Genomic DNA, 13,819 nt, shown 5'->3' with positions numbered 1-13,819 from the left:
TTGCAAATTGGCAAGAAACATGTTGTTAATTTGTTACATATACATACAAGATCTCCCCTTCGCTTTATTAAATTGCCTCATTCGTTGGGATATTTGCACTCTGTTTATCGAAAGGAATCGAACTTTGGACTTTAGCGATGCAAAGTTTCTAAACTCATGGCTGACCTACCAAGAAACGAATCGTCTCGTCAACAAACAAATTATCCAATAGTATTAATTGTTGTTTTCGTTCTTTCAATGTATAGCTACAAAATGAACTATCTGCATTATGGTCACCGCGGGAATCGAACCTCAAATGTTAGTGTTGCAAGTCCGTGAGGAGAGTAGATTTTCAAATGGATTTACAAATCGGCATGTACAGGCATGGAATAGGTAAATAATTGATAAACTAAGTACAGATCTGTAAATTGTATAGCACGTTTCGTACAAATACATTTATTAAGCTTACAGTTATATTCTGCAATTTAAAAATAATAGTGATATTTAAAAGCTTACAAGTGAAATTATAATTTACCTGAATGACAGAGATTAAAGATCCACCAAGCATGCATCATATAAACTTGGCTTAAATTATAAACTCTCATTTGGCGTTTCATACTTAATGTATTATGCACGAGATACATTCAAATAAACCAGTAAAAAAGCAACCAATATTTCTATTAATTTCATAACGTAACGTATGTTCTCCTATGTAATTTTCATCGAATTTGATGATTTCATTCATTTTATTCGTCATATCTTTACATTGAGTTCTGTGACGTGAGTGTTATATCGTAATATATGTGCATACAACATTAGTGAACGTTATAAGAACAAGCCATTGATCTGCGGCTTAGCGAATTATTTTTAGCTGCGGCATAATATCTCATTGATCGCCTCTGAATTTTTCATTTACAAACTTTCAGCTCATAGCTCCGTCATCTGTTGACTGATTTAAGACCTGATTACATTTTTCGACCCAGCAGGTCAAACCATTAAAACTCATGTATTCGACCACGCCTAAGGTCTCATATATTAATTTATTCTAATCCTGCCTTAAAGAAGTTTATTTAATGAAAATAAAATAATGTTATTATTCTATGTATCAAATAATAAATATTTTTTTGGTACCCACCCCTGGTGACGCAGCGGCAGGTCTGTGGATTATGACGCTAAAAATCGGGTTTCAATATCTTCAGTGGCAGAGCATCGGTTACCCACTCTGTGTCTTTGTATTTAACAAAAAACAAATTAAGTCACATATATTTTTAGACGTCAGTCAACCTATCTAGTTATACTTAATCGTTAAGTACTTGCACCTGTACTTGATACGTAACTTTTTAAACCTACGTCAGGTGGAGTTAGGCGTGGTCTTGTTTTCAATGCGCCAGAATTGTAAATCTAATTGTACAAAAATAAAACTCGAGTTTTTCTTGGGGTTAAATTGTAAAAGAATATTTTACGTTTAAAATCAAAGACAAAAGAGAAATATTTATAATTGGGAAGTCTAGTAATTTTTATCCCCCACCCCCCAATAAAAAAGCAGAGAAAAACGAAGTGGCCCTTTCGCATACTCTTTCCCGAATAAAATAGTATGTTCTCAAAGAGTGCTATGTTTGTATTTCTGTTTATGGCAAAATTATTAAAGATATCTGTAGCCATCTCTAATTTTAAACTAATTATTAGACGATCAGTGATCAGAGGGAAGCGGCCATTCAGCAACATTTTACTACTCACCATCGAAGCTAAGGCACTCGTTGTCACACTTATAACTCATACAAATATTTAACTTTTGTTTCTTTGTTGTTAGATACAAAGAGCTATCTGGCTTCGCCAATCACGAGTATCGAATTCGATTTTTAGCGTTATAATCCTTAGACGTGCTCCTGAGCAGCTGTAGACCAACTTTGTGTGTGTTTTCCTTATAACAAAGCCACATCGGGCTATCTGCTGAGCCCACTGAGCAGAATCGAACCTCTGATTTTAGCGTTGTAAATCCATAGACTTACAGCTATACTAGCGGAGAGCAGGCCAACTTGAAGTGCGAGAAACCTGTTTCGTATCGCATGGATTCGAACCCGGTTCAACAGCTCCAAAATTCAGACATCTAACAAAAGGTCACACCCACGAAAAGAAAGTAACTCATAACGCAATTCAAATGTTTAAAACAGACATAATAGTTTGCTTTAAAGTAACCAAATCCTGCGAAATATGGTGTTATTAGGATGTTGCGTAAAACCCACTTAATAAATTTATTTGAAGAATCCATAACCTTTCGAAGTGAATGTAATACGTGAATCTACTACACAGATATTTGAAAACTTTACAACTGTTAGCATTCAACAAATCAAACAGCGCTTCATCGGACAAGTAACCTTCTACTGTGAAAGGTCACATGACCTTTTAAGGTTAAAAAAAATGAAACAAATCAATCTATTCAGGATTTCACGGGAGCTCAGTTCTTGTTGCTGTCAGAGGGAAAAATCCAAGCAATAATCTTTTATTTGATCTGATTTCGGATGTTTGTGATAACACACAGCTCCCGAACCCTCTGATTTCGGATGTTTGTGATAACATACAGCTTCCGAACCCTCAACCCTTCCCGGTAAAATTAATTTACCATACGGAAGACTTTATTAAAATTATATATTCGATGCTTCTCGCTAGAAAAAAAAAAGCATATAAGATTAATAGCCCTTTAAAACAGGCCTCGTCATCAGATTATCTATCATAACACAAGTGGCTTCAATCAAAATATCATACATATTTATTAGGTGTTCTTAATCGATAATTTTTTCATGTTCGGGAAGCACGGTTAACTTTTATTCCCAGTAAGCAAAACATTCATTTCAATCCATGTTGTCGCTACAGACGTCTGTGGCTCACTCATTAGTATATATTGTTGTCTGTCTCTACAGAAATTATAAAAAATTAGTGAAATGGCACCAGATATTGGAAAACCTGTCTCAGATGGAAGGCTTTTGGTCATTTGTGAAAACGAACTCGTAAGAAAAGAAAAATTGATTCGAGTTCTTTATTTAAGGTATTGGTGTATCTGGTGGTGAGATGTGAACATGTTTTCATGGACTAAATTGTATTTAAGAAAGATTTCGTCACGATATTCAAAGGCGACATCTATGAATGAACAGAAACGATAATTACTTGTTTGTTTGTTTTCAATTTCGTGCAAAGTTACAAGAGAGTGATCTGTGCTAGCCGTCCCGAATTTAACAGTGTAAGACTAGAGGGAAGGCAGCTAGTCATTACTACCCACCGCCAACTCTTGGGCTACTCTTTTACAAACGAATAGTTGAATTGACCGTCAGATTATAATGCCCCAATGGCTGAAAAGCGAGCATCTGTGCTAGCCGTCCATAATTTAGCAGTGCAAGGCTAGAGGGAAGGCAGCTAGCCATCACTACTAACTCGTAGGCTACTCTTTTACCAACGAATAATGCGATTGACCGTAAAGTTATAACGCCCTCATGGCTGAAAGGGCGAGCATGTTTAGTGGGACCGGGATTCGAACCAGCAACCCTCAGATCGCGAGTCGAATGCTTTAACAACTTGGCCATGCTGGGGCCCGAAACGATAATAAACTCAGACTGTAAAGTTGTACAACACCCAATAAAACGATGGTGAGCGCAACATATAATACCAAACAGTAACTAAATACCAAAAACCGATCACATCAAATCTGCGTTTTTATACGAATTTAGGGCAAAGGTTCTAACTGTTACTCTAGTGTGTACTTGAACACTAACTGAAATGGAAAGTTCCTTTCGATAAAATCGAGTTTTAATAACGCTGTGGTTACATTTAAACAATAAAAAAGGTCAGCTGAGAGTTCAAGGGGTCAGCATTTCAGGAAAGATGTCTTTTCGAGGAGTTATGCACAAAGGATATGGAACGTGAAGAACCTTCTTAAATTATTTCTTAATTTTACGAAAAGTAAACAAGTGTCTTAAGATACGACTTACGTGTATCAACACTGTTTTGTTTTATTTTACTAAATAAAATATTTCTGTAAGTGAAAAAGAAGAAACAAACAAGGGTAAAAAGTGCCCATTGTTAGACAAGACTGTAAAATCTCGGGGTTAAAGTTCCATACATTATGGGGTTCTATGTAATTGTTGTTGTTTATTAATTAAATGAAAAAGTTAAGATAAATAACCATTACAATAACAGAAGATTTTGTGATGATCTAATTTCAAGCCATTATAATAACAGAAGGTTATGTGATGATCCAAGCTCAGACCATTACAATAACAAAAAGTTTTGGGATGATACAAGTTCAAACCGTTACAATAACAAAAGGTTTTGGGATGACCCAAGTTCAACCCATTACAATAACAGAAGGTTTAGTGGCGATCTGAGTTCAAACCATTACAATAGCAGAAGGTTCGTGATGATCCAAGCTCAAACCATTACAATATCATTGTAGATTCTAGAACTTTTTATCAATTTTAAGACATTAATTCAAACCAACCAATGACACACGTTCCAATTATCGGTATACTACAGTACAATAAACTGTTGACTTATACTGGACTCTTACCAGACCTTTAACTTAACCCATTAAATAAAATCTGTGGTATACTATTAAACGGAATATAGTCTATCTACGTTGGGCGTGTAATTAGACCTAAGGGGATGTTAGCAGAGGTAAATTAGATAGAAGAAAAGTGCGGGATAGGAAGAGACTCACTAAAGAATCTATTAAAGATGAGAAACTTGAACCAGAAAAGCTGATGCAGGCAGATGTTATAAAAAGAAACAGAGAAGCAGAACCCTCGACCCCAAGTGTTTTCTTTGTAAACATTTGCTGACAAAATATTTAATACAGATTATGGAACATTTTATAGGAATCAAATAATATATCTTTGTTCAAAAATTGTTTGTTTGTTTGTTTGTTTTGAATTTCGCGCAAAGCTACTCAAGGGCTATCTGTTCCAGCCTTCCCAAATTTAGCAGTGTAAGACCAGAGGGAAGGCAGCTAGTCATCACCACCCACCGCCAACTTTTACCAACAAATAGTGGGACTGACCGTAATATTATAACGCCCCAACGGCTGAAAGGGCGAGCATGTTTGGTGCGACCGGAATTCAAACCCGCAACCCTCGGATTACGAGTCGAACGCCTGAACCCACTTGGCCAATTGTTCAAAAATATGATATAGTTTGTATTAGATGAGCACAATTACGTTACGTTGTATGCTGGAATGTTAAAGAAAAAGTTGCAAGTTGGTGGTTTGAAGATTTGAACGTTAAATTTCTGGAATCAATACCTGCTATTGGCGTAACAGAGTGAAACTATTGTGTAGTTTTACATAAAAACAAACAAACTGTAATGTACTTCACCGTTTCCCAAAGTGTACCATCCTAGTGACACAGTGGAATGTCTGCGGACTCACACCACTAGAAACCGGGTTTTGATACCCGGGATGGGCAGAGCACAGATAGCCCATGATACAGCTTTGTGGTCAATTTCACATAACAATCACCCTCTCGGAGGCACGAGTAATATGTTGGAGTCAAAAGTACAGTAATGCAAAATTAAGTAGTTTGATATATTTTTATTAATGAAAACACTAAATAATTACTGAAGCACATACAGTATTGTCGTAAGAGCTATCATAACCCATGTTAGTATTTGTACCTTTTTTCTTTAACAACGTTTAACTTGATGCTAGCACGTGACACGGTCAGAAGAAGAGGGAATCGATACGTGCTAATTGTAGTTGTTGCTATGACCACTGTAATAAAAAATACAAGCTGTAATAAAAAATAATGTAACAATTTTTATGAGTAAGACTGTTAGATCTTAGCTCCCCCTCCCAAATTTCTATATCCGTCAGAGTAAAACATTTTTGTCTGTATCGACATTAGAAAAAGGTATTTTAGAAATAAATACGTGTCCTCCAAACAGAAACTTATTTATTGATAATAAGAAGTAACATCGTAACACCTACAATATTTTTGGTAAGCGGAAGTGACGTTACAAAACATGATATTTTCATAAATGGAAGTGACGTCGCAACACCTATGAGATTTCCACACAAAGTATTTGAAATTTTATATGACCTTTCATTGGATATAACCGTGGATAGTATAAATAATGGTGTTTTCAACACAGTTGTTTTCTTGCAAGAATTATCAACACTTCTTACAACAGACCTCCCCTCCTTGTGAATTGCCTTTAGAAAGACAAAATACCTTACTTTATCCATTTAAACAAAAGAGGAGAAAAATCTCTTTTTTGTGTTTTCAAAAATATTGAGATCGTTGATTATGAAAGAAGTAATAAAATAGTTTGTTACAGTTCTGTGAGGCTTACTACCACCTCATGGTACTCACCCAGGTGATGCTTGGTTAATCACATATGAAAACTGAGGCTCTGACATCGACAAATTACATCTCTGAGCCTGATTTGTGTTTTTCACCACATAATTTTCATATTTTCGACATTCTTTCGAGGTTATAATGTGCACCTACCTATGTTGATTTGTTTTAATTCAGGTTGTTCACCTGGCAACAGCAATTCTTTTTGAAACAAAGAACATCAACATTGTTTGTCTTTCTGTCGATATTTACGTCTGGATGATCAACAACAATCAAACAAAATTCTTCTTCCACTTCAAGTGATCACCAACAGTTGTATACCTTATTAGTCTTAACAACAAACAAATATTTAAATTACATCCTAAAGTATGTTGTTTTTTATTCCACATCATTGTGTCTAAGCCATATTTCTGTCGAAAGTGAAATTATCTTTTTGTCAAGATTTTAAAATTTCTAATAAATAAAAAGCTAAAAATACTTATCGTTAGTTGTATTTATGTATCTTATATCAGATTATTAATTACAGTTATTACTCCAACTGTTAATGAAACGAATCTTAGAATATTAAATATGTATAAATAAACTATAATCATCATCTGCCACTCAATTCCATGAAGGAACATAGGGCCGCAATCACTTGCGGTTTCAGTAACATGTGTTTAAGTGAGTAGGTTGTTAGCCCACTGCACCGAGCCGTCCCTAATTTAGTAGTGTAAGACTAGAGGGAAGGCAGCTAGTCATCACCACCCACGGCCAACTCTTGGGCTACTCTTTTACCAACGAATAGTATGATTGACCGTCACATTATAACGCCCCCACGGCTGGGAGGGCGAGCATGTTTAGCGCGGCGCGGACGCGAACCCGCAACCCTCAGATTACGAGTCGCATGCCTCAACGCGCTCGGCCATGCCGGGCCTATAAATAAACTATAGGCATATTTAAATATAATTATGCCCTGTCGTTATGGGTACAGAAAAAAAATGAAATCAGAGTCGTGTTATCAGAAGACACTTCTCGGATGAAGCACTCCAACATGAGTAAATTTACTGGTGTCTTTATTTTTTGAGAAAGTTGGTACTAGAGCTAATAAGAAATTATAGAGCCCCATTTAAGATGACTTGATATTATTTATCGAACAGACACACAATAACTAAATAAATGGAAGACATGACAATATTATATTAATAAAATATTATGTACCACATGGTTCTATTTGTAAAAGCAATAATAATATTGTAGTGTTATATTTAAACTGTTTATTATATCCGTATACAGATAACAGTATCATTATGTTTAGTTATTTTGGAATTGGTAATTTATATCTGAACTACACATGAAATTCGGTAAAATAAATAAATAGTGTAATATAAATAATATATTTATTAATATTACTAAAATAAAACTGGCGTGTTGCGAGAACTCTAAAACAACTCACACAATAAAAACCTGAAATATAATAATTAATCATTCAAATAAATGTTAGAAAAATATTTATCGGGTTATCAAATTATGTATACAAAGAAAAATCTGGTAAAATAAAGTAGTTATTCTAATATAAGATTATATTTGTAACTGTGTAAGATATGATATGTTTAACATAAGATTCTTAGTGTGAGTTAACCCTGAAAAGTTATAGAAATCTATAGTTAATTATAGAATTCCATTCTGTAGAAATACATATGATTATTACTCAATTATATCTTTTCATAAACAAGAATAATGAATATTAGTTTTGTTACCATATTTATATATGCATATACAATATATCTTAAAATATCAGTAAGGTAATACATAAATTACCAGTATAAGGTAAAATATATGAAAACTTAAATGCTTTACATTTCCCTCCACAATGTATTTTAAGTCTATAAAAAATACCTGAAATCAAAGTTAAAGTAAGATAACAGCTATTAACTTAAAAATAAATAAATAGCGCGTCTGAACTTATGGAATATTATTATTCGTATACTTGTTTATTTACAGGAAGCCAAATTATTTATTATATTAAATACCATACTCGCCCTTTCAGCCATGGGTCCGTTATAATGTGACGGTCAATCCCACTATTCGTCGATAAAAGAGTAGCCCAACAGTTGGTAATGACTAGCTGCCTTCCCTCTAGTCTTACTGCTAACTTAGGGACGGCTAGCATAGATAGCCCTCCAGTTGCTTTGTGCGAAATTCCAAAACAAACAAACAAAGGTTTCAGAAGTAGTAAGTCTATTGGAAATATAAGATCTAGATTAAATAAATATATAGAAAGGATCAACAACAAATACATAGATAAAATTATATAACTACATTTAAATGAACAAAGTCTAATATTAAGATATAATATTAAAATATAATATAATGTTAAGATGTGCATTAAAAAGTGTCGTAAAATATTACAACAATAAACATCGATTTTCAAAGTTACAAAATAAATAATAATAAAGCATAACATAAAGAATTATTGTTTCTGTAGCTCGTATGTTTCTTTGTTTGTTAGCTTGTTGAATTTCATGGAAAATTACTCGAGGGTTGTCTGTGCTAGCTGTCTCTCATTTTGAAGTGATACACTAGAGAGAAGGCAGCAAGTCAACGTCACTCACGCCATCTGTTGGGCTACGTTTTTACCAACGAATAGTGGGATTAACCGTCACATTATAACGCACCCACGGCTCATCATGTTTAGTGACGAAATCTAATCATGTAAGAATAAGATTACGACTAGAGCGCCCTCACCACAAGGACATTATAAGTATTTCCAGTAACTGAATAAAATCTATTTTACGACTTAAAATATTAAATATAAAGCGGTTTATCTTTGGACTTGCAATGCTGAAAACCGGATTTTGATACCCGTGACAGACAAAGCGAATATCGCCAATTATGTATCTTTGTGCGTAACTTCAAATAAAGTATCCAAATAATATTATATTGCTGTTAGAACGTTCGGAGCTGTCTCATTACAGAAACCTACAATATATTTCATGAAACCCACTTGTAAAAATGTATCTCAAGACGGCTGGTATGGGTGTTAAAACTTTCATTAAAACAAAGTAGTGTGTGTTTGTGTTTCTTATAGCAAAGCCACATCGAGCTATCTGCTCAGCCCACCGAGGGGAATCGAACCCCTGATTTTAGCGTTGTAAATCCGGAGACATACCACTGTACTAGCGGGGGGCAAAAACAAAGTAGAGAACAACTTTTCGATCTATTGAAATAAAGTTTTAATAACCATACCAGCCGTCTTGAGATACATTTATACTATATATTTCTCTATATGTATTTATATTTATATTTTGTCACGTAAACTAAATATTCACTAGTGTAAACTTCATAACTTTTTAACAAGTATAGAATTTAACTCGTTTTTGTTAGATAAAAGATCTTTTCAGATATATTGCTAACAGTTTATAATTCATGGATCTTGACTATTAATGAGCTAATTTCGATATAAAACATAAGGTACACACACTGTACTTTTAGAATTTTGTCAACATAATTTCGTATGTTTTATAAGACAAAACAAGAAGCGAGATTTTCATGTTTAGAAAAAGTTGAATATTTTTTATGACATTCAAAGTTTAAGCAGAAATACCATTAAAACACATATTTTTTTTTATATATATTTTACTGCAAGGACCCAACTTTCAATCTCATAAGAACACATTTTTGACGATGTTTTCTGGTACAAAGTTCCAAATTTCGATGTAATAAAACACAGTTTTGTTAAACGGTATTTAAGTGCAGAATTCCAAACTTTTTTTTATGTTAACAGTAAGTTTCAAAGTCTGAAAGGGACACGTGGTTAAAACTTTAACATTTGGTCTCCTAAGTTTGAAAAGTTAATTATATTACAACATATATACATTTTTTTACCAATCGGAATCGAACCCTGAATATTTGCGTTTTAACTCGTTAACCTTACCTCCTCCTCTCTTGTGGGCGATTAAGAGGGTCTCCCTTCAGTCTATTTTAGTGCTTTTATTCCATTTGAATTGTTAGTCTTTTAATCAAAATCACATTGGGCTATCCTTTGTGTTCACCTAGAGGAACCGAACTCCAGATTTTAGCGTTGAAATCTATAGACTTGCCAATCTTCCATCGGAGAAAGGAGGCTATTCTATTTGGATTTTACTGAAGTTTTCATTTACATTCGATCTTGATGAGTAATTAATTAGAAAATTCAGTTACAGTTAATTGCGTATATTTTACAATAGGCAGTGTACTATCCATTTGTCGACACAAAATTCATGTACATATGGTGTAAAATAGTAAAGTAAGTTAAAGATTCTTTTATTATTAAATTTTGATACAATTAGGTTTAAACCTCCTCAAACCCAAGTTAAAGGTAAAGGAACTTATGTTTTGGTTTTCTTAAAAACGATTGTGCTTAGTCGGTTCTCAGTAGAGAGTTTAGTCATCTCCTTAAAAGTTAAAAATCTAAACTTTATGTTACATACAACCATCCAATTAAAGTTTATATTATTTCCAAATGTAAGTTGTTTTAGCTGTTTTTATTATTAATGAATGGTAAGCATATCGTGAATTAGTCGAAAACATTTTTCTGGAAGTAGTTAGGCCTAGTTTGTGTTTGAACTCAGTTGTAATTTAGTTTATAATATAATAATATACATAACTGTACCATTACCATGTTTCTTTAAACCGTGACCAACTGATTTTATTTCTTTGTTGTTAGTCGCACAACCTACACGGTGGGCTGTCTGTACTCTGCCACAACGGGTAGCGAAAACTAATTTTTAATGCCACAACATTTTGTTGTTGTTGCAGTTTCTTAGCGTAGAGCTTCTCGACGGGCTATTTGCACTTTGTTCACTGCGAGGAATCGAACCCCGGACTTTAGAGTAATAAGTTTTCGTAAACTTACCGTTAAGCCTCCAAAGGACGTGACCATCCGGGTTCTTGTTTATTATTAAATAACTGGATTTTACCAATTATTCTTCAACGTGTAGGTTACCTTGTCTCTGATGAAATATATGCAAGTTTGTTGATAGATAGAGTCATGGTATTCTGTAGGACCCCAGAGTTGATTTACTAAATAATCTGTCTTTATTTTTACCCCTGGATCGTTTATTATTATTATTTATTTACTTTTCTCCATCTTCCCCCTCCCTCCGGCTTCCTCGGACAGGTTCGACACTTGTTAGAGCAACAAATACTTTGTATACTGGTCGAGCGCGTGTGCGTGTGTGACGTCAAAGTTACCGTGAGTTTCTAGTTTGATGTCTGTTCTACTTCGGAATTAGTGTAACTTCCACGCGTGAGATAGAAGTCAACGAGAAGGCGAAACTTGATTTTTAAAAAGGCACTAAAAACCAATAATTTCCTTGGACGGATAAAAGAAACGTGTACTTATTTATAAAAGTTTCTTTTTCAAGCGGTGACGAATGGTTCTCAGTTCTAGCCTTCTCTCGGCTGAATGACGTAGAGGGGCGAATCACTCGCTGTTTTAAAAAACACTAGGGTAGACAGCTGTCTCCTTGTTGCCTGAAATCTGTAACCCTCGACAGGAGGGAGGACACATAACGGTCACTGGTCGAAACGATCTCTGTGTGTTTGTGGTGAAACCTTTTTTCTACAATGTTAAATTTTCATAAAGTTCGTGTCTACCATTCGAGCTTATAGCCACAGATGTGGTAAGAGCGTGCACGCGCTTCGTTACTTCCCCCTCCCAAGTATCTGTGCGTGCGTGTGTGTGCGTGCGTGCGTGCGTGCGCTGGGTATTAGCTGAGAGCTTTTGCGTCGATTAAGGAGATGCTTGGACGTAAAGGGAAATGATTCCAGCACGTGGAGGAATACTTCTAGTCCTGGTCTCACACCGCCATGCTGACCGTCAGTTCCGAACGCTACAACTTCTCGGACAAGCCACAGAGCCCTGCCAGGAACAGGGCCAACTTTATCCCCCAGTATTCGGCCAGAGACTCTCCGGAAGACGCTGCTGGTCGCCATGGTAACGCTCGTGTCCTAGCAGAAAAAAGGAAATACCGGTCCAAATCTGTGGCCTCATCGGATCCTCGCAGCCCTTATTTTACCAGCCGGGGAACACGAGTCCATTTCTCTGGTCGACTCCGTCGAGCACCTAGTGTTTCTTGCGTTGAGGACGCTCAGGGTGTCGCTAAATATCTCGGGCTTTCTTCCGTAAATAACGGCGGCCGACATAGTGCCAGCCGTCAAGAGTTGAACGGTGAGATTCCAGGGTTGAACTTTTCACTATCTCCGGACGACCCTAAGGCAGCAACCATCCACCAGCACTACTACCCAGAGGGTGGGTGGGGTTGGGTGATTTGTGGGTGTGCTGCGGTGGCTCATATACTGGCCGTCGGTCTTCTATCTTCATTCGGCTTCTTCGCCTACCAAACACAACGCCACTTTAAACCCGACGTCAACATAATCGGAGCAGGTAAGACAATTTATTATCCTCTTTCAAACAAATTAACAATTAATTTAACAGGAGAAACGAAAGACTGCTTTAAAAGAAATATCGTGAAAAAGCGTTAGAATTTTTGTTTTAAGTTAAACACAAAGCCACACAATGGACTATCTGTGCTTTGCTTATCAGGGGTATCGGAACACGTTTTATTGCGCTGTAGGGGGGGGACAACGTGAGAAAAATTTTACTCTTCATAGAATGACAAAATAATATATTGCTTTGTCTAATACTGACCATTAGTGTGCCCGGTCTTTAAATCCGAGGATTCATGCCTCGCGACCCGTTACGCTCCTTCTTTTCGGGGCTATAAGTACGCTATAATGGTAACAGTCGAATCCTATTATTCGACCACACAAGAGTAGCCCTAACAATTGGCGGAGGATGTTGTTGGCCAACTTCCTTTCTTCGTATTTATGAGCTGAGGCCTAAAAACTATTACACCAACATAACTCTTGTGAAGCTTTACGCTTCGTTGTAATTAAAGGCACAGTTCTGACATTTCGCTGGAAACGCTTACTACAAATTTTCCGTCACAGATGCGTATCAAAGAATGTTAAATAAAATAAATTAAATATTTATCGGTGTGTCTAAAAAGTCCCCCTGGTAGTATAGCGATAATTTTACAAATTTACAACGCTAAAATTCTGGTTACAATTCCTTACGGTGGACAAAACAAATAACCCACTGTCTTTTTGCTTCAACTAACAAACGTATCTAGAAAATCTCAGCAAGATTTATACGCTTAAAAAAAACGCACAAAATAGTCCTCACGGATTGAGATGGTCTTTGATCTCAATGTATGTATATTGTTAACAGTAGTTTGAAAGCGTTGTTAGACGAAATCTGGGTATATTTCGAATTTTTACAAGTTTTTTTCTTTTCCGTTTTGCCAGACAGACTTTTTCCACCCTGTTTTATTAATGTTTCCACCCTTTTTCTCATATTGTAAACGAACATTTGTGATTTGACAACGTCATCACGGTGACCGATCTCATTCTAAACTTTCCCGTTTTCAACACCAGGAGTGGGGTGATGGTTGCATTTATGATCTATGTTTATA

The 13,819-nt window shown here is 35.6% G+C and overlaps 1 protein-coding gene across 2 annotated transcripts in view; it reads left to right on the top strand.

Moving 5' to 3' along the window:
- Positions 1-13,819, top strand: part of LOC143257257 (monocarboxylate transporter 10-like) — a 182,315-nt gene that overhangs the window by 79,878 nt on the left and 88,618 nt on the right. The window contains exon 1 of one of the 2 annotated variants that reach the window (XM_076515690.1): positions 11,541-12,729. The exons of the other annotated variant lie outside the window; for it this stretch is intronic. Within the exon in view, the coding sequence (XP_076371805.1) occupies positions 12,153-12,729 (577 nt within the window). The 5' untranslated portion in view covers positions 11,541-12,152. Of the gene's footprint in view, positions 1-11,540; positions 12,730-13,819 lie in introns of those variants that run through there. 2 annotated transcript variants of the gene reach the window in all.

The sequence above is a fragment of the Tachypleus tridentatus genome, chromosome 7 (assembly GCF_004210375.1).
Source record: "Tachypleus tridentatus isolate NWPU-2018 chromosome 7, ASM421037v1, whole genome shotgun sequence".
NCBI classification, from domain to species: Eukaryota; Metazoa; Arthropoda; class Merostomata; order Xiphosura; family Limulidae; genus Tachypleus; species Tachypleus tridentatus.
This window is presented reverse-complemented; position numbering and strand designations above follow the sequence as displayed.